Source organism: Quercus lobata, chromosome 9, assembly GCF_001633185.2.
Source record: "Quercus lobata isolate SW786 chromosome 9, ValleyOak3.0 Primary Assembly, whole genome shotgun sequence".
Lineage (NCBI taxonomy): Eukaryota > Viridiplantae > Streptophyta > Magnoliopsida > Fagales > Fagaceae > Quercus > Quercus lobata.
Window position 1 is genome coordinate 47,605,725 of NC_044912.1, and position 25,132 is coordinate 47,630,856.

The 25,132-nt window shown below is 32.3% G+C and overlaps 2 protein-coding genes across 2 annotated transcripts; both read right to left on the reverse strand.

Annotated features, from left to right (window-relative positions):
* Positions 1 to 509: 509 nt before the first annotated feature.
* On the reverse strand, positions 510 to 8,571 carry LOC115960225 (cis-3-alkyl-4-alkyloxetan-2-one decarboxylase). Its single transcript, XM_031079011.1, has 13 exons — positions 8,281 to 8,571; positions 8,103 to 8,157; positions 7,708 to 7,763; positions 6,659 to 6,759; positions 6,408 to 6,477; positions 5,078 to 5,147; positions 4,107 to 4,163; positions 3,918 to 3,985; positions 3,713 to 3,793; positions 3,131 to 3,208; positions 2,884 to 3,039; positions 1,729 to 1,881; positions 510 to 854 (listed from the first exon to the last, which is right to left on the reverse strand). The coding sequence occupies exons 1-13, from the start codon at positions 8,467 to 8,469 to the stop codon at positions 771 to 773; spliced, it is 1,218 nt and encodes a 405-aa protein (XP_030934871.1). The 5' UTR covers positions 8,470 to 8,571; the 3' UTR covers positions 510 to 770.
* Positions 8,572 to 18,593: 10,022 nt separating this feature from the next.
* Positions 18,594 to 24,806, reverse strand: LOC115960235 (G-type lectin S-receptor-like serine/threonine-protein kinase At1g11410). Its single transcript, XM_031079026.1, has 7 exons — positions 23,478 to 24,806; positions 22,000 to 22,128; positions 20,482 to 20,681; positions 20,066 to 20,276; positions 19,675 to 19,912; positions 19,108 to 19,258; positions 18,594 to 19,031 (listed from the first exon to the last, which is right to left on the reverse strand). Exons 1-7 carry the CDS (start codon positions 24,742 to 24,744, stop codon positions 18,729 to 18,731), a joined length of 2,499 nt encoding a protein of 832 aa, XP_030934886.1. The 5' UTR covers positions 24,745 to 24,806; the 3' UTR covers positions 18,594 to 18,728.
* Positions 24,807 to 25,132: the final 326 nt, after the last annotated feature.

Sequence of the window (25,132 nt, forward strand, 5' to 3'; positions counted from 1 at the left end):
TAGAGATACCATAAACAGAGATAAATATCCTAACTAAAGTATGTTTACAATTGATCTCATATTTCTTGAAAGAGCATTTTTTGAAGATATCACTTGGGCCCTCCTTCAGCTCCGAGTCTCCAAGGGGTCAGTATATAATTGATATTTACTAATATTATGCAGATTTTATGTATTTTATTTTATTTTGGACAGAAGAGGAATGCAGCTAACTATAACACCTACAAAAATCTAATTAACTGTTAACACTCGAGAAACTGACTACTAGAAAAAACTTCATAGCACATTAAATTCCATTTTCCCACAACACTTGTCCTAATCAAAGTGTAAATACTACATGTCAACCTCCATTTTATGGAATGCCATTTCCTCTCTTTCTCTCTCTCTCTCTCTCTCTCCATATTTTTAGTGATTTTTTAACACATGGACATTCAATTTTTGATGAATATGCCATTTTTTACCTTTCAAAAAATATACTGAATTAAAGAAGCAGGGGAAAACCAAAATTAACATTAGTAGAAGTACTAAAAAATGACATGTAATTAAGGAAGTAACAAAGAGTACAACTTCAGTTAGAATAGAGTTGAGGAAAAAAATACATGTGACAGATCCTAACTAATCTGTTGAGGATCGTAGTTGAGCCTAAAAATTTTGTGACAAAGGCTTTATTGTTGTTGTTGTTGTTGTAAAGAATATACTGGATGGATTGTAAAATGCAAAATAATATTTACTGAATGTTGAGCACTGCTTACTCAAGCAACATTTTTGTATCATCAAATTTGGCTCCTTTTGCTGATAACCTTAGAAATGAGTTGTCCAAGTTCTTCACCACGATCTTCTTGTACATGATGTCCTGCCTACAGAGCACAACATTACACTGTATGTTTTCTACAATAGTAAGAAACTTAACAACTGAAAATATATGGCAATGATGATCAGTTTCGTACTTTCTGGCAACCATTTTATTATAGTATAGATGCAAAATGAATATACAAATCTATTACAAAGGACCACTAAAAGGATATGGCAATAAGTTTACTAGCAGAAAGGCGTGACTAAACAAATATGCACAATAATTCATGAAAACAATTAAGGACAGTCAAAAGGCCTTAGGACCACAGTGATGACAACTACTTCAAACAAATATAAAGGGAACATAAAGAGAACCAAAATAAAGGGAACTCAAAAATATTTTGTAAATGGAGTTTTAAAAAATGAACCCAAAAGGTAGCTGAAATTTTTGGAGGTTGTGATTTGGTTTCGGGATGCAAGCTTCTAAATGAGCAACAATGAAAAATGCCCAAAAATTTCTATTCCAGCCCCTCAAGCCCAAAATCAAACATGACTTATCATACTAATAAATGTATAGAATGATATGAGTGAGGTTAGGTATTGGTGCTATGAACTCAGGTCCATAAGAATCAATTCTATATAATGGTTGGAGTATCCAGCATATTGCTTATAAAATCTATTCACAGTGCTGGAAAAGACAACAAAATTAAAATGGGAACTATAGAGGAAAATATTGATGCAGAGAATGAGCTTAATGAATGACAATGTTCAGTAAATGATATCAATTTGGAATGTGCACATGAAAACTCACAAGATAGTAGCTGTTAATTCTTTGATACTATAGCTTTTATTTTATTTATTTATTTATTTTCTAAAGGACAGTGAATGGTAAACTATGTTTCTCAATCCATACACATGCATAAGAGAATATTTTTGTACCATTGGTAGTTCTACAAGCTTATGTCTTGAATCCTTGCAGAAATCTTCAACTCCATCGTAGTTCAACCAGCGATCTCTTTGGCCCCAGAAAACTGTAGTTTGAACATTCCAATTTTTATCTGTGAGTATCATCTGCATATCCTCCACATAGGTCTGCCAGTAAAGCAAAGACAAGAACAAAGATAGAAAAAGCATCAACAACTAATCATCTTCCCCAAGAAAAGGAAAAAAAAAAAAATCATACACCTGCACGCATAGACACAAAACTAGTCATCTTTATCTATGACAAAAGAAGCTTGCATTGGAACTTTTATAAAACACAAAAATGCTGTATGAATAAATCAACAAGACAGAAATATAGCACAATCATGTGTCCCCCCATACCTAAGAGTAACATTTTGACAAGGTAATCCAAATCACACACCATGTGTATTCAGCAAATTGTCCTCATGTCTGAGGAGAGCTTAAATCGGACTTGGGAATCAGGACTAAAATGGTCAGATTCAGATTTTCCATCAATAATAAATGATAGAGTAGATGGTATAACACCTATTGAATTTGCACATCAGCTACAGATGTTTGTACAATTAACTCCCACAAAGATGGTAACCCATGAAGAGGCACTGTGTATTCAGTATACTTCAAGGCAAAAAATAACAAAAACTGCAGAAATCTTCCAGCTATGAAGAGAGAGAGAGAGAGAGAGAGAGAGAGAGTAAAATAGAACCTGAAGAAATTCCCTAATGACCCCTACCCAATAGAAAGGATGAAAATCCACTATCTATTATCTCATGAGAATTTGAAGAACTTGAAGAGTCTGCCATGTTATGGCAGCAATTCTCCCCCACCCCTAGCAGTAGGTAATTCTTTCATTGTTAATTATACACAAACCTAGTGGGCCTTGAACCCATAACTTTCCCACACAATTCTTACAAGAAGAGATGACATTTGAGCTAGAGCTCATTAGCACAGGAAATTTTATCCATGCCTAAAAGATCTTTGGCAATTTTAGATGGCATAGAGAAATGGGTTCACTTTTACCTTGTTTTCTTGACAATCTTAATCGGTTAAAGCAAACAAAAATTTTAAGGTTTACAACAAGAGAATTAATTTTTTTAAAGATATAAAACGAAAAGAAAATGTGAAAAAATTCACCTTTAGCTCTTTCTTCATTGCCCTGCTAATTGCATTTAAGGCAAAACCTGACGAACCAGATGTGAGATAAGGTCTTCTATAAACCATTGCATCATCCTCCTTCATTTTGTAAGGACCACAACTGGTCAAGGCTTTATCACTGGCCCTTAAGGGATCCTAGATGTACATAGGAGCAAGAAATGTATCAGTGCACTCACAAAATACACCCCCACCCCCCCCATTTTTCCTAAGCTTAGAACCATCCTACCTGAGCGAATATTTCACCTAGCAAAAAGTTGCTGAATATGGACAGGGTTGATGGAAGATTAGCATGTTTGGCTGTCAGCTGTAATTTCCAGAGGAAAGAACATGTTCATTAATTAATAATACTATATTACCAAGAAAGCAATATGCATCACTGCCATTGTTCTGTTCTTGAATATTAGATAGCTACATTCAAACAGTACAGATTGCAGAATCTCCCGTGTTCCAAAATTGAAACTAACTTTCCTTCAGTTTTTTAAAATTAAAACTTACCCCAAGGATTTGCAATTTTGTACTCACTTAGTTCTATGTAACATATATTTTACATGAAAAGCCCCAAAAGGAAAAGGAAGGCTAAGTTGATATAGAAAACAATACTGATTAACGGAATTTCAGAAAAATCTCAGAAGATCAGCAATATTTCAGGAATTACAGGGAAGCCAGAGCTATGCCACAAAACCATTAGGGATATTTCTGCAATTTGACTGTTTACATATATACCAGCATTGTTTATAATCAGAATGACTCTATGAGTATTGCTGGAAAGAGAATCCAAGCAAAATGGTAAGGTTCGCGAAATCTATACCGGAGGATTGAGTAGAATTAAGTTGTTAAGTTTCTCTTGATGACTGAGAGCATATTTAACAACAACTGGGGAAAAGTAGCCCTGGGAAGTGCATCAAACATCAAAAATAGTCTTCAGTCTGATGTTACTGGAAAAAAAGGAAAGAAGAGAAAGGCAATACTGATTGGTACATCCATTATTCTACAATCAGGAAAGGCAAACACACCTGGACAACAAGTGAAACCTTACTGATGGCAAGCTCATTTATTAGAGACTCCAAGGATGACACATACTCTGCAGTCATAACGAAACTTAACATGCGAAACACTCTGATATAGTTTGATATTAAAGGAGTGAAGGATATATAAGAGAAGTATATAATAGCCTCCATTGTTTGGGCAGATAAAGCAATTACCACCCAATGTGTAGTCAAATCCATATCCAGGTTGAGGCTTATCTGAAAATCCAAAACCTTTTGGAACAAAGGAAAAAAGGATAGGAAAATAGTCTAATTAGCATATAATGAACTTTATTTTCCTGACAAGATGTATCATGTAATCTGACAACTATAGCAAGATTGTCAAGCAGAAATTAAAATCTTGGTGAATATTTTTTTTTCCTAAAACAAGTCTGAAAATGAGAAACCTTACATAATTTTTATATGCTTCAATTTTTTTTTTTTTTTTTTTGGGGGGGGGGGGGGGGTGGGAGGGGGGGTGTGGGGGAGAAGAAATTAGGAATTATCAACTACAAACATTACAGATACTAGTGATAACAAATATATTCTCATTTCACAAACCAGCATATAGGATCAATATTTTCAGAATGGATACTTTTTCTATCTCCAAGGAGTCTAAATATTATAAAAATCATATGCTTAAATGAGTTCAGAGGGACTTTTTTATTCTATGCTGTGCATACTGGTGATATACTCACCTGCTCCTAAAGGAAAAAAAAATTAAATACAACGTATCCAACAAATCATAGAAATTGAGACTCATCTAGAACTAGCCAAGAAGATAAGGTGCCAATAAATGCAGCTTTTAATCTTTCAATAGAAAGCTCATGTCACTCAAATGTTCTCCTATTTTTCCTTTCCAAAATTTCCATGTGAGACATGATGGAATCACATTCCAAACCCTATTCTGCAACAAGTTTAGTTTCCTCCTGTAACACTGAATCATTCCTTACGCAGGTCTCAGCATCACCCATCTCATCCCAAACACCACAGATACAAAAGGCCATACATCCTAACAATTGGAAAAATAAGTAACAGATGATCCGCACTCTCTCCACTGTGATTACACAGAGAACAGAAAACTGATAAATTATGTGAAATTAACAGTTTATATTATAATTCACAATAGACTAAATCTATGATCTCACCTAGCCAATCAAAAGTGATGGCATGATAGTCCTTAGAGAGTACAGGAAGAACTTTACGATAAGAGTATGCCTGCCAATGTACAAAGTACTAATGTCAGGTCAGTATGTTGGTAGTTTTAGAATAATGACATTTACTGCAACAATTATAGATTTATGCATCAGCTGCAATATGTAAATGGAAGGAATAAGAAATTATTTGAAATCAAATATACTCAACAACCTTGAAGAACACATGCTAGAGAAGCAATACAAAGTGAATACATATCTATATCCATAGATCTGACAAGAAGAACTGAATCTTAGCAAGACGGGCTCTTGAACTAGATATTTCAAGATGACGCACAGACATGCACACTCACTCACACACTCCTTCTATATTTAATTGATTTTGAAGTGATACACCAGCCATGGACATTTCAGTACTCCTCTAAACTTGTTCAAACATCATTATACTTATGCCAACCAATATCTTAAGAAATATATAGCCTAACATAGACTAAGAAGTTATTAATTGCAGAAAAATAAATTATAGCATCTCTAAACACACCCTAGACATAGACCTTCCACAAATTACTAGCAATAAGTAATGAATTGTGGACCAAGAAGTTTTAATTCCATGTTCATCCTTTATGCTGTATAACAAAATACTCAATTTTCTGAACTTCAGGATCTGACAATTTTGATAAATAGTGCAACCATTAACGGAATAATTAAAACATCTATCTTATATAATAATCATAGCTTTGAATCTGTCAAAAACATCACAGATAAAATTTTGTACAAAGATCGAGTTTTATAAATGACATGATTTCCCATTTTATATGAAATGAAACACTCAATTGAACACCTTAAGAGGCTGAATCTACTTAAGCTATCAAACTCAACATGACAATTATTTATCATATGGTGTGCATTATATGCCAAAGTTTACAAAATTATGTAACTATCCTTTCAATATATGTGATAAAGGATGTTGTAGGTAAAAAACTGATATACATGACCCTGAAAAAACAAGTAGTATTTATAGACATAAATCACAAACTGAAAATATATCTTTTAAAAACCATAAAACAAAACCTGATATTATCAATCAGTCATTGCTTGGCATGCTAGTTTCAGAAGTATTAAATAATACCTGAAATTAAAAAATAAAATAAATAAATTGGTGTATCTAAAAGAAAATAGTTAGTCACAGTACATGACTGTTGTTATAATCAAAATCATATTAAAATCACAACATTTCATCTGCCATAATGATAATGGAGTTCCTAGAATACCAACTGACAAGATGAAAATACTTGTAAAAAAATTACACAAACAAAAGATTCACCTGTGAAGGAAAACCATGAATTAATATGACCGGATGCTTATCAGCACTTCCACTTTCAACGCAAAACCATCTATTGCACAAAATCAAATATACAGAGCATATTTCAAAATCGATTAACCCTGCAAATTTAATTTGAATTTCTGCATATCTTACAGACCTGAAACCACTTAAAAATCACGGTTGAAACATATTGGTATGTTGCATATCAGTCCAAATAAGGAAAGTTCTCTCAAAGATACCTCAGAATTTACCTAAAAACATCAGCTGAGGTCTGAGAACTAACACCCATTGTGAGTCCAAAAATGGGATCCTTTGCCTTCTCTCCAGAACCAGCAACACCATGAGCTCTCACCTAGGAAAAGTAAATGATCAACATTAAATTTCTCACATACCAAAATATGATGGAGATGGAATCCCAATGAGACAGTTTAAATTGTGGAGAATATAGCTTGCATCATTATTTTACACGGCCTACATAACAAAATTAATAACGTAATTAAGTGTCAGCAAGAAGATAATGTTAATAAGCATACTTTTTAGTTTTTATAGACCAAATCTGAAGGAAACAGTATGAGAATAATATAAATAAGAGACCAACCAATTATGGAATTTACTGCTTATGATTGGTAAAGTACAAAAGGGTGAAAAATCCAAGTATTGATGTTATACAATTAGACATTAGTTAACCATTCCAAATAAATCTTTTTACTAAAAAATAAAACTTTTTCTTCGTACGAGTTTATTGTCAGACCAAGATGGTCTTTTTAGATGTCATTGAATGTCAGAATGCATAAAATTTGAGGCAATGCCATTCTTATATCACAAGTTGTCGAAAGTGGTTTTCTTAATTCTACTACTAGGCATAAGAGTATGAAGCTCCCATATTATTTGTATACTTTTTCTTTCCTCAGTTGCTCTCAAATGCAATTCCTTACTAAAGTACAACTTAAATCATTATGTTTCTTCAATTGACATGTGGAGAAGCCCTTCCTAGGGAGCAACCCTTGAAATCCTATGATACTCAATATTTGTTTACTCTCTCCCTCTCTCTCTCTCACACACACTTGAACCACTCAGAAATTTGATCAAACATGTCACTGCCACAACTGCTCTTGGGAACAGCTATAATCTTTATACCACTTAGACTTCTCACTCAATCACACAAAAGCAACTGTTAATGCTGCAGAGCTATGAAAAATGTTAAAATCTCTAAATGCATCTAGTTCTTATAAAATGTATAAATTAAGGAATAGCAATTTGAATGTCCAAAACCATATTAAGGAACAAGGAGAGTACTCACCATCTTCCCTTTCTTAAACCATTCATCTGATTGGCTTGGCTCATCTGAATACTTTCCTGTTAAAAACATTCATCCACATTTTTCAATTAATCCACACACACACATCAAAACAATGCCAAAATACACCATTGGTCTCTAAAGTTTAGCCTATGACTAATTTTACTTTCTGAAGTAAAAAAGTGATCACTTTTAGTTCCTAAAAAACTTAAAGCAGTCAATTTTTGTATCTATGGAGTGATGGCATGTCAGTTTTCGGTTATACCACATCATTTAAGTGACTAAAAGCAATCATTTTAAATTTCATAGACTAAATTCACTAATGGGCTAAAATTTAATGAATTTAAGCCACAAAGCAATAGTAACAAATGGGTATTCGAAAGAGAACAGAATAGCACCTCCACTGAAGGAAAAGCCATCTCCAACTGACTCAGGAGCATCAATCAGATAATCCTGAAACATAATCAAGGAACCAACCAGATCAATGAAGATGGGTTTTTCAGTTTTTGTATCAATATGAAAAAAAGAAAAAGAAAAAACAAAAGTAGTTAAAGAACAATGAAAACCCAATCATACTTGCTGGTTATCATTGGGGTTGGACTTGCAAGTGACTAGCTCAAGAGACTTTCTAATTCTATGAGGTTTTGAAGCCATTGACATTGACCTGAGTGGTCCAAAGAGAAGAGATAGAGATGCAGGCATAGGTGAAGGAGAGTGAAAAGTATGAGAGAAATGAAGAGAAGCGGTTTTAGCTTGAATTGCCATGATGTTAGTAACTTAGATTGAGATGTCAGACATAATCGAGAGACAGTGCAGTGCATGTTTCAATATATATAAAAAAATGTATATATTGTTAGTTTTTTTTTTTTGGTTTGGTGTTTTTTGAAGGGATATGGATTCTTTGGTTCTCGTACGTTATGAACTTATGATTGAAATGTAAGCATTTGTAAATTGTAACACGGTAAACATCAACATGGGTTGGAATCTCATTTTCCTTTGTTTGTCCCCAAATATTTACTTATCTACTACGGGTATCATATTCACACCGATACCTCCAAAAACATGGGAGATATGACACGTGGCAATACGTCATTCACCAACGTGGAACCTCATAAGCTGTGTCAAGGATCCTTTTTCTATTAACAGGAAGAGTAATATTAGGACTACCAAATTTGACACAATCTTATGTCACAATTTGTCATGTGGCGAGTTGTGATTGGCAAATATGTGTCCTCACATAGCCAACTATCATACTTTTGCCAATTACAACTCACCACACGGCAAGTTGTGGTACAAAATTGTACCAAATTCGATGGTCCTATTATTCTCTTCGCTTTCTTCTCTATTTACTACAATATATTTGGTTTTATAGATAAAGTTTGACTAAAAATTCGATTGTAGATAGTGGCTACAATTCCTACTAAAAAAATTAACATAATTACGTATTTTGAAAATCTAACCATTGGATTGTATTTTTTTTAAGACAAAGTTTAGCTACAAAATTAGTTGTGGCATAAAGTTACAATCTTACTCAATAAAATAAATATTACTACATATTTTGAAAATTTAATAATTGAATTGCATTTTTTTATACTTTTAATATACGTCAAATTTTGTGTCAATTGTATATTATTTATTATATGATATGTAAGTTTATATTTTATGCAACTTTTAAATTACAAAAATTTGAAATTTAAATAATTTATTGATGACATATTTATTGATCTTTAATTTTCTAGAAATTTTGTAAGCATAGAGGACATAGGAAGAAGATGTAATCTAATTGTGGATTTGTCAAAATTCACCTTCAATATTGAGTAAATTTGTATTCTTAGGTTACAATAAATTTTATAGCTAAACTTTGTCATTATTTTTATATTCTTTACACACATGTCAAATTTGTGTCAATCAAATGTTATTTATTATTCAATCCATAAACTTATTGTTTAAGCATAATTTTAGATTATAAAAACTTGAAATTTTAAATATTTGATTAATGATATAGTTATTGATTTTTGATTTTTAAAAAATTTTGCAAGAGTGAAAAATAATAAGAAAATGTTATCCAATGATGAATTTTTCAAAATCCACATCTATTGATCTTCTTTATCCTTATTTTATTAATCTCTTTTACAATGATTCTAAAAGGGAAAGATGGTACTAGTTAATCAACTTGATCTTCTTATAACATTATCAATTTTAAATAGAATTTAACAATTTTAATTTTTAACAATTTCTTTCTACAAAAACAACGTAATAAGTATTGCGAGCAATTATATAAGTGATGGATGCATTTTGGGGAAATTTTTTTTTTTTATATAATCTATAATTGTTATATTACATTACATCTTTGAAGTTAGAACATTACTACGCTAATGACCATTGTTATCTTTATTTTGTATTATTTTATTATCTTTTAATTTTTTTTATGAATTTATTTATTTATTTATGATATTTCCATTTAAATTATGAATTATCTATTATATTTTTATATATTAATAATAAAAAATTAATCAGAAGACACACATATATAATATTTATCTATTACTTATATATGGAATGTTTATAATTTTAATTTAATATATGATATTTTCTTACCTAAACAAAATATTTACATCAAATAAATTTTTACATCTTTGCAAAAAAAATAAAAAAAAGAGTAAGTTTTTATATGTCTAAAAACATACAAGCCAATTTAATAAAAATAAAAATATAATTAAATTATGTATGATATAGTGATATACGTTAAATACAATTTTATTTAATGAATTATGTATGACATAAGATTAATTAAAACAAATAAAAAATGCATTAGTCAACTATATAAATGCATTACATCTTTGTAGGAAAAGTCTAGGAAGGACCGTTATCGAAATTTATGTTATAATTTTTTTTATACCAAAAATGCAAGAAGAGAGAGGATTTTTGAAAAGTCTAGCCACCCCCCCCCCCCTTCCCGGGCGGGCGCATAAAGAATTTATAACTGGATATTGTATAGTAGAATATTAATTCCTAAATATTGTCAAATAATTTAAGAGAAAAATTGATTGATTCTCATTTTTTAGATTGTTATGTGGAAGCATATTATGATACTTTAAATTACATAAAATAATAATATGTTAACATGTTAGCTATCAATTTTCAAGATGATGTGTAATTCAGTAAAAAAAAAAAAAAAAAGATGATGTTTAATTTTTTAATAATAAAAAATTGTCATATCACATGATAAATGTCATGTCATTGCTCCATTAACTACATAAATAAGGAGAGTAATGGAAGATGATGAACCCCACTCATTATTTAAATTCTAGTGATTAGTAGCATTTTACTTAATACCTCAAAGACCAAAAATGCTCACTACGCAAGCTTTAAGCATCAACAATATATTTTTGGCTTTAGTTTATATATATTTATTTAATATATAATTTAATTTTTATACATATACTATTTTTGTAATTTTATTATTTATACAAATAATATAATCATATTTCAAAACACTTATTTTCTTGCTCTCTTTTCTAGAACTTGCATGACTTGCCCTCACTTTTCTCTTTCACACATCTCATTATTATTGATTTGTTGAAGCCATCTTATTAGAGATGACAAAATACCCCTAACTTGCTTTGACCCAATCTACCCTGTTCCTGCCCTGAAGAAAGGACAGGACAGGACGAGGACATGACTAGAAACGCCTCATCAGTGGTGGAGCTAGGATTTTTGTTTAGAGGGGGAAAGATTAGAAAGAAAATTAATAATATTAATCAACATTTATAAAAATAAATAAAAAATTATATTATAATGTAATAGTTGTACAAAATGTAAAGTAATTATAAACTATAATTCATATTTCATATCTAGGTTAATTTACTTAGTTGCCCTCAATGCTTTTTTTTCATGTTATTATTATTTCTTAAAATAAGAATAATAATCCTTTCAAGAGATGAACATAGATACATAAATTTTAAACAAGTAATTTAATTATTCAGAAGAAAAATATAAAAGTGTTAAAGTATAACAATATACTCAGAAAGTTGTATATTGCCCCATAGCCTTATTGCTATTAAAATAGCTAAAATTCAAATTTATTTTTATATTTTTCTAATTGTTTAAAATTTAAATCTATAGCAAAAAAATCATATTTTAAAAGAGCGAAATATGAAGAGATTGATGAGAAAAATAGATTAGTGAAGGAAGAGAGGCGTTAGAGATTTATTGTTGCGATTAGGTGCTAGTGTTAGTAAAGCAGGTCAGTAGAGCGAGGGACTCGATTGATTAAAAGAAATTTCCTCTCAAGGCACTACCCTTGCTTTGTGTACAAAATTCCGATCTAGCAAAAGCGAAAAACCTCTTAACCTAATTTGAATGGAGGCTTTATATGGTTATTTTAAATTTAAAATGCAAAAAGTCTTGCATCTCAACTAGTACATCCTATTTTTGTTTAAATAGAAATATTTATAAATCAAATTCCATTCTCAATTGTTTAATTGAATTATCCAAAAAGGAAAAAAGTTGGAAAATAGGACCCACTATGTTGAGTATACTTTTTTGGGATAAAAATAGCATATTTTATTTAATTGAAAAATATCTGTTACATGTTAAGTAACATAAAAATAGCATATAGTAATCTTAGCCTTGTGGCAACCAACTAGCCAATCACATACTAAGTTTGACAGAACTTAGATATTACGCTCATAAAGGCCTATTTGGTATTCTATTTCAAATTCACATTTTCACATTAAACAACATTACACACATTTCTACGTACTTTTTCATCCACACGTATTTCAAAAAATTACAAATAACATTACTCAAACTACTCTATCAAACACCCTCAAAACAGACTAGGTCCTAGCTAAAAAAATCTCAGTCATAGATGATAGATGACTTGGGTTAGAAGCACGCGAAACAGCAATAGATGACTTTGGTTATTAGAACCATGCATGCGGAACACCTTTGAAGGGCAAAATATGTTAGATATAGTGTGTTACACACGCTGTGTCCAATAATCAGTGCCCCAGGCTAATACATGAGATTTAGAGCACATCTGGATCCGGCAAGCTAGCAGGGTTTCCTATCACTTTACGTTCAGAGCTTTGGAAAGACTTAGGGATGCCAGCTTGATTGTGCCCCTGTTTCACGGCTTTGAGAATTGAGAATCACAATCCACATGGAGAATATTGATTGGTGGGTCACAGAAGACACCAACGTTGAGTCGCGGAGAGTTGAAAAAAGTGACAGCTAATTGCTAGCTGTTTTCCCTTTTTTTTTTGGGGGGGTTCTTGGACTGATGAGTGATGACCACCAAGCAATCTCGAATTTGGAACATGGATTTGATCTGTTTCGTTCTGTTAGCAAAAACTCGTTAAATGGTAAGATCCCATGACATGCGGGGATGACTTCGACTGATCCCATGACATGCGGAGATGACTACTTGAAGCCGTGATTTCATGACATTTCGAGACTACTCCACATGTCATGGGATCTACTTACATTATTCACACTTGCACTGTGATATTACGTGAACAAGACTTCCATTCCAGCCTATAAAAGCTCCTACTCCTACATTCACCACCATGCTTATCGAAGGGTTGTAAACAAAATCCAGTTGAGCATTATCGATCATTATGGGTTTATCAATTTCTTTGTTCATGTTCATACGCTTACTTCTTATATTTTTGCTGCTTTCTCTTATATCTGCTGGCTCTGATTCTTCTGTGAAGCCATTGTGCCAGGATGATGAGATCAGAAAGGATCAAAGTTAACTTCTCAAGCAAATAGACTAATGGATAAATCTCATGCTTCCTTGTGTTCACTAACTTTTCAGGAAGTTCACTAACTCCTTGAAGCTCTAAAACAAGTCATTGTTGCGCATATCAAAAATGTAATTTTGAAATTAAGAGTCAAGTGCCAAGTGCCAAGATATCTGTACCAAGAAAATCAAATGAATAGAACTTTGCTAGAAGTATCAACTTTTCCTTATCAAAAGCCACAAATGAATTACTTAGATTCAAGCAAGCCATACAAAGTAGCAAATCGGTATACGCCTCTGAAAAACGGTTGTTAAGCTCTTGAAGTTGAATATATATGACTATGTAGGAAATTTCCTTTATCACTTGAACCTTGAGATTCATCGTGACCATGAAAAGCTAATCCCGGGCATAAAAGGAATCTTATGCAATCAATTATTGCATTTAATTGAACCCGATATTCAATTTTATCTTGATTTGATTGCTCAACCAAAACACTTTGAATGTGTTGCTTTTCCTTCAGTAGATCTTCACTCTTTTTGATAGCTTGGTTATGAGCACTATTAACTCCTCCAACATGGGAATTTAACTTCTCTTTTTGATTCCAAAGTTTGAATCCCTTCGTTACAAAAGTCTCACCTCCTCCTTGCTTACCAACATCTTGCCCAAATAGGTAGCAATATAACCAAAATACTGCATCCTTGTCTATACTATATTCCAACCACTTTCTATTTACATACCATTCGGGTATAAATCAATGGGGCTTTCTAGAAAAATATGATAGAGGGTAATCATCATGGTGTTCGAAAACAGGTTGATAAGGGCCTTTTTGTAAATAATATCTTCTTATTTCATCATGACTATTAGGATGATAAGTTGATATCTTTTCTCATATCCCATGATCTGAAGGAAGATTTTCTAAGTTAAAGTCAACACGAATTCACTAAGAAGATGAAGATGAATCTTGCATAGGAGATGAATCTTGGGTACGTGGTTTTCTTATCAAATATTTGTCCATAATCTTAGTAAAAGAATAAATAAGAAACTATAAGTTCATTTGAAATATTAATAAAATTATTAATTATTGTTGTTTAGTTGTTTCATTAATTTGTTTGTCTTTTATAAACTATAATTTGTTATATTGTTGTTTTATTAATTATAAAATTATTAATTGTTGTTTAGCCTAACATAATTTAATTTGTTTATCTTTTATAATATATTGGTTAATTAAATTATTAATTATTGTTTGTTAGTTACTTCCCTTAATTAATTATTGGTTAATTAAATTATTGTTTATTAGTTGCACTAGCACACATCTCATGTGCATTTACTTCCCCCAATTCAAATATCTCACCCGGCCCCATGTGCCATGTGCCCATCCACCCCCCACCCCACTCAACAAACAATGAGACAAGCCTCATGGCTCCCATTCCCCAATCACAAGAGCCAACTGCCAATCAGAAAAATTCACAATCACAATAAGACAATTAGTTGTATCTCACCAAGTCTCACCAACACCAACACCAACACCAACACCAGCACACACCAACACCAACGGATAAAGCCAAAAAGAAAAAGTCAAAAACATGGGCAAAATATTAATAAAGTTAAAGCTAAGCAATGAATCAACCAATCACAAATAGATCAAAAGAAATAAAGAATCAGATAAAGTTAAAGTCTTAAAGAATAAAGAGAGAGAGAGAGAAAAAGACTCTCATTCATTTCATTTCACTTTCATTTTCATTTTTCAGATAAAGAGAGAGAGAGAGAGAGAGATTAAGAGAGAGTCAGAGAGAAAAAGAGAGAGAAGTTATGAAATACCTTGAGGTTGAGGTTGAGGGAGCACCAGAGCAGGGAGGCCTGAGGCTGAGGGCGACCCTGATGGAATCGAGGCCAAGCTGAGCGACGAGCGATGTGACCGATTAGGGATCTTCGATCCGATCCAGTGAGCGATCTCCGATGCCCGAATCCTAATGCGATGTGCTCTGGATTGGAGCTCGAGTTGTGTTGGCTAATCGATCTCCGATGTAGTGATGCCTGATCTGTCTATTGGCTTGTGTTGCAGTGTTGGCTACGTTGCTCTATTGACATTTTTGTCTTTAGGTTTGCTTTAGTGATTTTTAATTTAGTGATTTGCAGCGTATATTGGGTTTTGGTTTTTTTTTTTTTTTTTTTTTTTTTGAGAATCCGTGGGTTTGCTTTACTTGTTTACCATCTGTTGGGTTGTTTTTTCTTTAGATTGGGTTTGCTTTACGTTTAGGATTGATGTTGGGCTTTTTTGTGGGCTTACTTTGTTACAAAAAAAATTTTTTCCCAGATTTCAATTCAAAATTTCTTTTGGACTTTTTTTTTTTGCTTGAAAGTAGAACGAATAATTTTTTTTTTTTTGTTTGAGGGTGTCCCTAATTTTGCTTGAGGGTGTTCATAATTTTTTTTTAAATGGTAAACAAATAAAAAAAATTTTAGTTATTATATATAATTTTTTTTTTCCAGGTCAGGGTGTTCCTGAGAACACCCTGAGTTCAACGTGGCGCCACCACTGCCTCTTGAATTTCTTCACACATGAAACTTCTTGAATATCATGCATCTTCCTGACATGGGCATGCAAGCCATTTAATGGTTTGTTGGTTAATGTTAAGCCACTAAGTTTGACTATTCAAGCCATTCCAATAGAAACCAAAAGTAGGAAAAAAAAAAGGGTACTCGACTGCACGAAGCTTGAGTACTCTAAAGAAATACTCAATTTCAATAATATCGAGTACCACATTATTTTTTTAATTGCACAAATTTCAGGTCAGTAGTGCCACATTGATTTTAATAAAGTCTAGCAGGGAGTTGGAGATGAAACTATTAAATCCATGACAAAGACACAATGTGCAACTTAATTAACACATCTGACTCAAATAGCTTAAATCACTCATTCTTCTTTTAAAAATAAAAATAAAAATAAATTAAATCAGTTATTCGACATATGAAAACTAGTTCACCTTAGTGAAAGATACTTAAATGAAAACTCCTGTCTTTTTAGGCTACTTCAAGTCTTAGGTAAACAACTTTGACCCCAGAACTCAGATGGTCAAGAAAATTTATTGTGTGATTTTTTTAATAGTGATTGTTTATCGCTAATAGCAGAACAGTCAATCTCCTTTTTTTTTTTTTTTTTAGAATGATTCAACCACTTAAGATTCAAGTATTCTTTTTTTTCTTTTTAAATTAAGGGCTTAAATATGATTTAGGTTTAGGTAATTTGGTTAGTTAGTTTTTGTTTTGGGTATATAAGTAGAGAGAATATTTGGTGTGCAATGTAAAGTCATACTCTACTATGATTTAATTTTAAATCATCTATAAGACACATGCATATACACTTGCCCACACCATGTCTTAATGTCGCACTATCGATGAGTGGAAGACAATCAAAGAGTTGAGTATACTTTTATTTCATGGTATGAAATATGTGAACACAATACAAATTAGTTGATTTTCATGGTCCCGTTACTCTTTTGCATTTATTTTTGGTTTCATGATTTAAAAAAATAATAATCTTACCTTAAGAAGGCTACAAATATGTAGTGAAGCTACTAAACCAATTTTTAATATCTCAAAATATATATGTTTTTTTTTACTCTAATTTAGTTTACTTTTTCTCTATAATTTATGTACAAAATTATTCAAAACTGTTTTACATAAAATGTCACAAAATTATATGTGCATCGCATGGGCAACTTATTAGTTATTTATAGTTTCGTTAAACTATCCCAAAAAATATTAAAATTCTCTCAATGGATCTTCTCTTTTTCTTAAAATTTTTTCAAACCTATCCCCATTTCACCAATAAAATAAAATTGCAAACCTATAAGTAGCAGGTTGACAAATTGAAATTGTTTAAAATTTGTAGATGTCTAACATAATAAGATTTTCTACAATTATATTCATCACTTGTGTCCTGCTCTATAACACTAATTTGGTCCATATGACGTTGATGCTGTGAAAACTAGTTTGAGCTTTTCTTTTTTTTTTTTTTTTCTTTTTTTTTTTTTTTTCAGTTGAACTTCAAGGAGAGAATCACACACTCTTTATAAGGCACCTTGACAAATATAAGTGAACACAACAGTAGAATTGGACCAAATTTAAGCAAAAATGAGGAAATGATTACAACTTTTTGTCACCCATTTTTTCACACTTCTCCTTGCTGTACAAGAGGATTTGCCATCAAAGTTATAAACTATTTCTCTAACTTATTTTGTAATATTGTCTTGGTTGAAGTGTTCTTTAAGTTAAAAATATTAGCCATACCCAAGCATATCAATAGGCTTGGCACAATTCATAAATACAATGGTTCCGTTTTTAGTAAAACACCCTGAAATTCAAATTAAATTCCAGTATTATGCATTCAGCTTTCCTCTTTTAAATCTTCATGGTTAAACTTGGTAAATTTCACACCAAAAGAAAAGATCTTTGTAACTTTCGACATCTTGTTCTGAAAACCAATGAAGTTATCTCCACGGAACATTATATGCAATTAACTTTTTGTATATTAATTTCAAAAACCACTTGAAAGAAAAAGCTAAAGTAGATGGTAGTGATTTCATCACAAGTTCTGGACAATAATAGTTTGCGTAATATTATATATTATCTTTTTTTTTTGTAATAATTTTACAGTGCATACATTATGTTCAATTGTTCATACAAAAAAAAAAAAAAATAGTAATGTAGAGTAGACTTAGGGTACATTTGGTACACTGAATGAGGATTACGACAGGAATTGTAATATTTATTACTAGGAATAAAATTTGTTGTCATGTAATAACTAAACCTATTCATTAGTTTGGTTGTGAGTTATAACATTAGAATGAAACTTAACATTTATTTTAGGAAATTTCTTACTCATACAATTATATCTCCTTAAAAATTGTTATTTTTAAATTTAAGAGAGATATGTATTATTTTTTATGATTTTTTATTTTTATAATTGTTAGATGTATATGGAAAGTTTGTATATTTGAAAATATATTAAGTTTTGAAATGATTGCATTTACTAAGGAATAACTAATACAACATTTTAAAAAGGAATAGTTATTCCTCATTTTGAAGAATAGTTATTCATAAGGAATGATTATTCCTTATAATAAAAACATAACCAAATTAAAGGATAACTAAATCATAGGAATAACTATTACATTACAACGCCTATTACAGTCTACCAAGCATGCCCTTAGAGTAACTCGATCCTATGTTGTAATGGAATATTTGTACACTTGCTTCAAATAGTTTTGGGTTTTAACGACCGTCAATTTTAGAAAGTGTTATTTCATTTATAGAATTAGATGCTGCACTAGTTGATCTGTCTGTACTATTGTAAGTACCCTTCAAAATAAATGCAGGTTGTTTTGGAGAAGGAAGAGGAGTGTCATTACCCAACATGAAAACAACAGTTGACATGGTTGGCCGGTCTATTGCCTGTTCTTGCACACACAAAAGTCCAATTTGAATGCATCTTGAAACTTCATTAGCAGGGTATGTCTCATCTAGTAATGGGTCGACTATTTTCATGGAATTGTCTTCTCTCCATAGGTCCCAAACCTGAGACAAGATATTAATCATATTAGGCTCAACAATATAGGCTTAATTTGCAATCATTGTTTGCACATGTACTTACATGTCCAATCAAATTTGAGGAAGGGCCATCATGATGGTAAGTACCATTCCTTTTCCCAGTAATGATCTCCAGTAGCAATACCCCAAAGCTATATACATCAGACTTTATTGAAAAATGTCCTTGCATTGCATACTCAGGTGACATGTAACCACTGTCATAGCACAATGAAAAGGAAGATATTGAACCCCAACATAAAATGATCAAAGATAGCCCTTTCGGCACTAACATATTTTTACAATATTTTTATAACATTTTTACAACAAATCCTAAGTGGCAGGTTGTTACTGGTTGTTATTGTTAGGGCAAAAAAGTAATCTTAATGTTAGTTTCAAATTTGAACCAATAACAACTAACCACTTGTGATTTGTTGTAAAAATATTATAAAACTGTTGTAGACATAGCATCTCTCTGCAAAATTTGAAGTATCACAATATGAAAGCAAATTACAAAGATATCCTTAGTATTTTTTTTCTTACATAGGCTTGTAGTTTGCACTCTCCTTAGATGTAAAAATGGTAGTCAAGTAATCGGTTAAAAATGTATATCTTTATTTTCTAGCATACTTACTATGTTCCAGCGATGCAATTTGTATCAGCTTCAATTTGGTCCCCTCCAACAATTCTGGCCAAACCAAAATCTGAAATTTTTGGATTCAATGCATTGTCAAGTAGAACATTGCTGGCCTTTAAATCTCTATGGATAATTCTTAATCTTGAGTCTTGATGAAGATATAAGATCCCTCGACCAATTCCACAAATAATTTCAAATCGCTTTTCCCAATCCAAACATGACCTTTTTGTTTCATCTAAATGAAGAAATGAGAACTTGGATTAGATTATATTGCATTCGTGCTTTCTTACATACGTATAAATCCTGCTATTTGGAACTAATATGTTTGTAATGGGAGGATCGTTTTCTAGTGATGATGGGTGAGGTTAATGTGAAAAAGAAGACATACCAAAAATGAAAAAGTCCAAACTTTTATTTGGCAAGTACTCATAGATCAACATTTTCTCTTCTTTGTGAATGCAACAACCTAAAATTCTCACAAGGTTTATATGTTGGAGTTTAGCAATTAGTGCAGATTCCATTTTGAATTGTTCTATTCCTTGTCCAGAGCATTTTGATAGTCTTTTTACTGCTATTTCCATTCCATTTTGTAGCAAACCCTGCAATTGAAGTCCAAATATCATTTTATCATTGTGCTCAATTGTTGAAAGAAACTCAACTTGGTGAATTATTTGGGGAAGCCCAATTGTACACAACAAATTCATACTCAATGAGTACCTGTAAACATTCATGATGGAATTTATGATGCATAAACACACTTGAAATGAGATTATGCAAATTCTAGGACTCGTTCAATGAGACTACCTTATAAACTGGGCCAAAACCACCTTGGCCAAGCTTGTTAGCAATAGAGAAGTTATCTGTAGCTGCAATAATGGTTCTTAGATCAAATAATGGCAAATTTGAATTTCCTCTAGTTCCATCGAGGTCCCTTTTACTTGGAGAGTCTTCGAAGTATTGTAAAGTGGAGTCAGCACTATATGAATATGTGTTATGCCTCTTCTCTGTAATAAAACAAGTAATTCATAATGCTAGTAACCGTATTTGTCCAATTAGGAATTTTCACACAAAAGCCTAATTTAATAAAACTGAGAAACACACTAAAATAAAAGAATGAAATAGAGGAAAAATTGAAGTTTACAATTTTCTATTTATCATTGACAGGAAATCCCATTTGGTTAAAATGCACTTTTCTGAGAGGTAAGTGCTTATGGGTGATGAAAGTTCTTCAGGCCTGCTGATGGGGCTGGAGAAAATCTTTAGATGTCAGGAAATTGCTTAGGCCATTCATCAAGCTTTTAGTTGAAAGGGTGAAAAAATTATCCATGTGGCAAGATAATTGACAAACTAAAGGTGTTTTGATCCCCAACTTTGTCGAAAAGGGGGTGTATGATACTACAATTTTTGAGTTTGCAAAAGTATCCAATATTCTGAAAGAAATGCAGTAGCCTTGGAAACTTATCAGATCAAAAGATACTACCCTACAAGCTTATTTTCATCAATTAAAATAGCTAAGACAACTCAATGTACCGGATTTCATCTAAATATGGAAAAGTCACATGAATTTCAACCTAGAGTGAAATAAGAAACAAGATGGACACAATTGAATGGTGGAAAGTGATACGGTCTAAAGCAGCTACTTCTAAGCATTCCTTAATGCTTTGTCTTTGTCTGGCAATGAAGGATGAATTGCAATTCAGAGTAGAATTAAATAAGAAACATGTATGTCTCAATGAATGGTAGAAATTGGTATGGTCTAAAGCAGCTTATCCCAACAAGTCCTTCATATCTTGGCTGGCAATGAAGGACAAGTTTCCCTCCCAAGAAAGGCTTGTAAAATGGGGTACAATGGTGCTCATGTATGTTTTTGTTAGAAGTCAAAAGGGATTTTTGATCATGTCATCTTCGAGATCGAGTGTTCTTTCTTTTGAATTTGACATTTGGGTATGGTAGACACAAGAATGTGCAATTGGAATGAGCTAATGCATTTATTCATAAGCTAAAAGGCAAGAAGTTTAAGAATAGCATTTGAAAATTTTCCTTGGCTACTTCAGTATACCATCTTTGGATCCAAAGAAATGATTATGAGGATAATAACAAAACATATCCAATTCTTTTTCATTTTTTCTTTTATAAACTTCTACGCTTGAAAAATATATCAAGTTCCATTCCATTTTATTCTATTTTATTTCATGATTTACGTATTCTGCCTATTCTTTTATAAACTCTGAAACATAGTGTTGGAGTAATCTTGGGAGCATTTGTTCACTGGCCTTAGAAGTATAAAAATAGGTTTTAAAAAATTGCTCTAAACTTTCTTACCTTTCTTCTTCTTCATTACAAAACAATACACAATTGAGACCATAAGAAGAAACATTACAGCAACAGAAACTCCCAGAATTGCCAGCGTCTTCTTTTTCTGAGTAAGACCATTTTTCTTAGCATATTGAGCTGAGTAAAAAAAAAAAAATTATTCAAATGACATCATAAATTTCAGAAGTTGATTGAACATAAATATTTATTGATGCAGTTGAGTAAGGATGAAACAATGAGTTTAAGGAAAATATATGATTTTATTATTTTTTTTAAAAAGGAGAAAATGTGTTTCTCATTTTGAGGTCCAACATACCAAAAGAACAAAACAAAAAGACAAACATGTTCTCACAAAAATGTCATGTCCATACGTGATTTTGTTTTTTGAGGCCGAAAACGTGTTAAAAGAAGAAACAAAAAACAAAAATTGCAAACCTATTTTTTTTACAACAATGTCAAACGCCAAGAGAGTATTTCTTATTAATATAAGTAGAATCATAATTCAAATTCTCTCTCTCTCTCTCTCTCTCTCTCTCTCTCTCTCTCTCTCTCTCTCTCCTATTATTGTAACTATATAAAAATAAAATAAAACAAGTATTACATAGTAGGACCTACTACGAGTGATGAATATAATTGTAGAAATCTTGTGTTGTTAGGGGTATACAACTCTTAAATAATTTCAACTTCTCCACACATCATTTGAGTTTTGAATTATATGAAATAGATACTCTTCAAAAAAAAAAAAAATGAAATAAATAAGGCAACATTGTGAAAATTTTGATATTTTTAGATAATTTAAAAAAACCATATATAATTTCTTTTCCATATGGAATGTAATACTCATTTAGATTTGTAATCTGAAATAGATCTACTTTAAATAGAGAAAATCATTTTTCAATAGTATGACCTAAATCAACTTTAAGGTTAGTACCATAGGGCAAATTAGATGTTGAACTAGTATTCTGCATAAATTTCAGACAAATATAATACAATAGATATGAACTTTGACTAACACACTATTTGTTTTGAAGTAAAATAAATAAAATTTTCAGGTATTTAGTATGACAATTAAATATTTTCAAGCAAACAAACAAAATTAGTAGCTGAGTCACCAAAATTGTTGGTGTAGGAGGTCTAGTGACTAGACTGTCATAATTGTAGCTTAAACAATGTCTTCTACAATCGGACAAAGGGCAATTACTGCTAGAGTGTCGTCTCCGGCCACCAGAATGGTGGCTTCAGTTATCAAACCTCTAGCAAATAGCTTCAGTGATTGGATTGCTAGCATTGGTTGCTAGAGTGATGGCTCTAGCTACCTGAATGTTAGCACTAATCATCGAAGTGGTGGCTCTAACCATCAAACTACTGACATCATCTACCTAGCTCACCAAATCGGTGACCCAACCACCAAATGTAGTGAGAAAAGTCATTGTGTATTTTCATAAAATGTTTTACCAAATTTTTAAAGAAAAAAGATTTAAGAGTACCTAATACAACCGCATCCACACGTACGTATAAATCTTGTCCTAAATCAGGAAATATTCTTGTGTCCACCAAGTCCCCATGCCATGTCAAGCAACCAATACCTCCCTCACTCCCATTTGCACTTGCGTAAGCCATACAAGAACAATTCCTCAAACACTTTTGCTCACACTCTTTCATACTCAAACTCATGTCCGCATGTGCTGTTGAAGTATCCGGCAACCTCGTATGTGCCAACTTCACGAACCCTTCTCCGTTGTTGCACATGGACACACCTTGCTTTTCCCTTATGCAATCACGAGATGACTTGGGTTCAAATCCAGGAAAGCACTTGCACTCAAAAATGACCTCATTGTGTGGGTCACAATAACTATTTGGACCGCAATTCAAATACTTATCGCACAACTCTTGTGGGGCAGACCAATATTCGACCCATGTAGTCTCCTGCCATAAGGATCGTTCCACAATTCCTGATTCATCTACCACCATTTTAACAATAACTTTGGTGGGTAAATTTGGAACAATACTGTACATCCAGGTGCTTTCATCTTGATTATTCACAGAGATAACTTTAAAGAACTTTGATGCGATTTGGGGTACACCGCTCCATGTGACGCCATTCCAAAATCCCATACGCCATAATAGAGTCTGACCCATGTATAAGCTCGTCTGAGGGTACCCAGTTTGAACCACTCGAAATGAATGGTTGCCAATTCCTGGGTCATCTTTGGACTTCCAAGATGTTAGGAACCGATTCAACCCGGTCTGTCGGTCCAGCCCAAGTTTCATAAGTGGAAGCAGAGTATTGGTGGGATAATCAAAACTTTGCCATGTAACACGTTGGCTATCTTGTTGAACCAAAACAAGATTTCCTATATCTAAGAGCTTAGCCATAGAATTATTTGTGGATGAGATAGAAAAAGAAACATTGGTGGACCAAATAGGAGTGGTTTGGTTTTGGGTGTGAAGTACAAGGTTTCCCTTACCGTTGATGGAGAGGACTCCGGAGGTATCCTTGAGAGGAGTGTCTCTGTTTGCAACCCACGCAACGGTTTGTTCGGAGATTTGGTTATACCAAATTCCAACGTAGCGGTGACTGGAACTACCGGGGCTAAAAAACCCAAGTGCAAAGGTTTTCTGGTTTGAGTGTAGAAATTGACCATCCTTAAGGGGTTGGTTTGGTGTTATGGTGTCAAGGGAAGTGCAGATTGGGCAAACAAGAAGAAGGGAGAGAAGAAGCAATGATGTATTCCCTTTAGCAGGATTCATCATTTTTTCTAATGAAGAGTACAGTAATAGGACTTGTGGTTGACTAGCTAGAATAGACTATAGAGAGCTTTATAGCCATATAAAAAAATAAAAAATAAAAAAATAAAATCAGTTTTTCTTCTTTTATAAATAAAGTTAAATGAGTTATTAGACATGTGCAAGCTCTCGTCCACTTGTCAAGGACCCACACAATTAAATTACGTTTACCTTGAAAACCCGTTCACATTAGTGAAAGATGAGTCATGCTATGGTGACATAAAAAATGTACAATTTTGTGCTATAACTCGACACGTGATGAGTTGTGAGTGGTGAGTGTGTCTCCACATGTCCCATAATCATACATCTATCAATCACAACTTGTCATGTGGCGAGTTGTGACAAAAAATTGTAC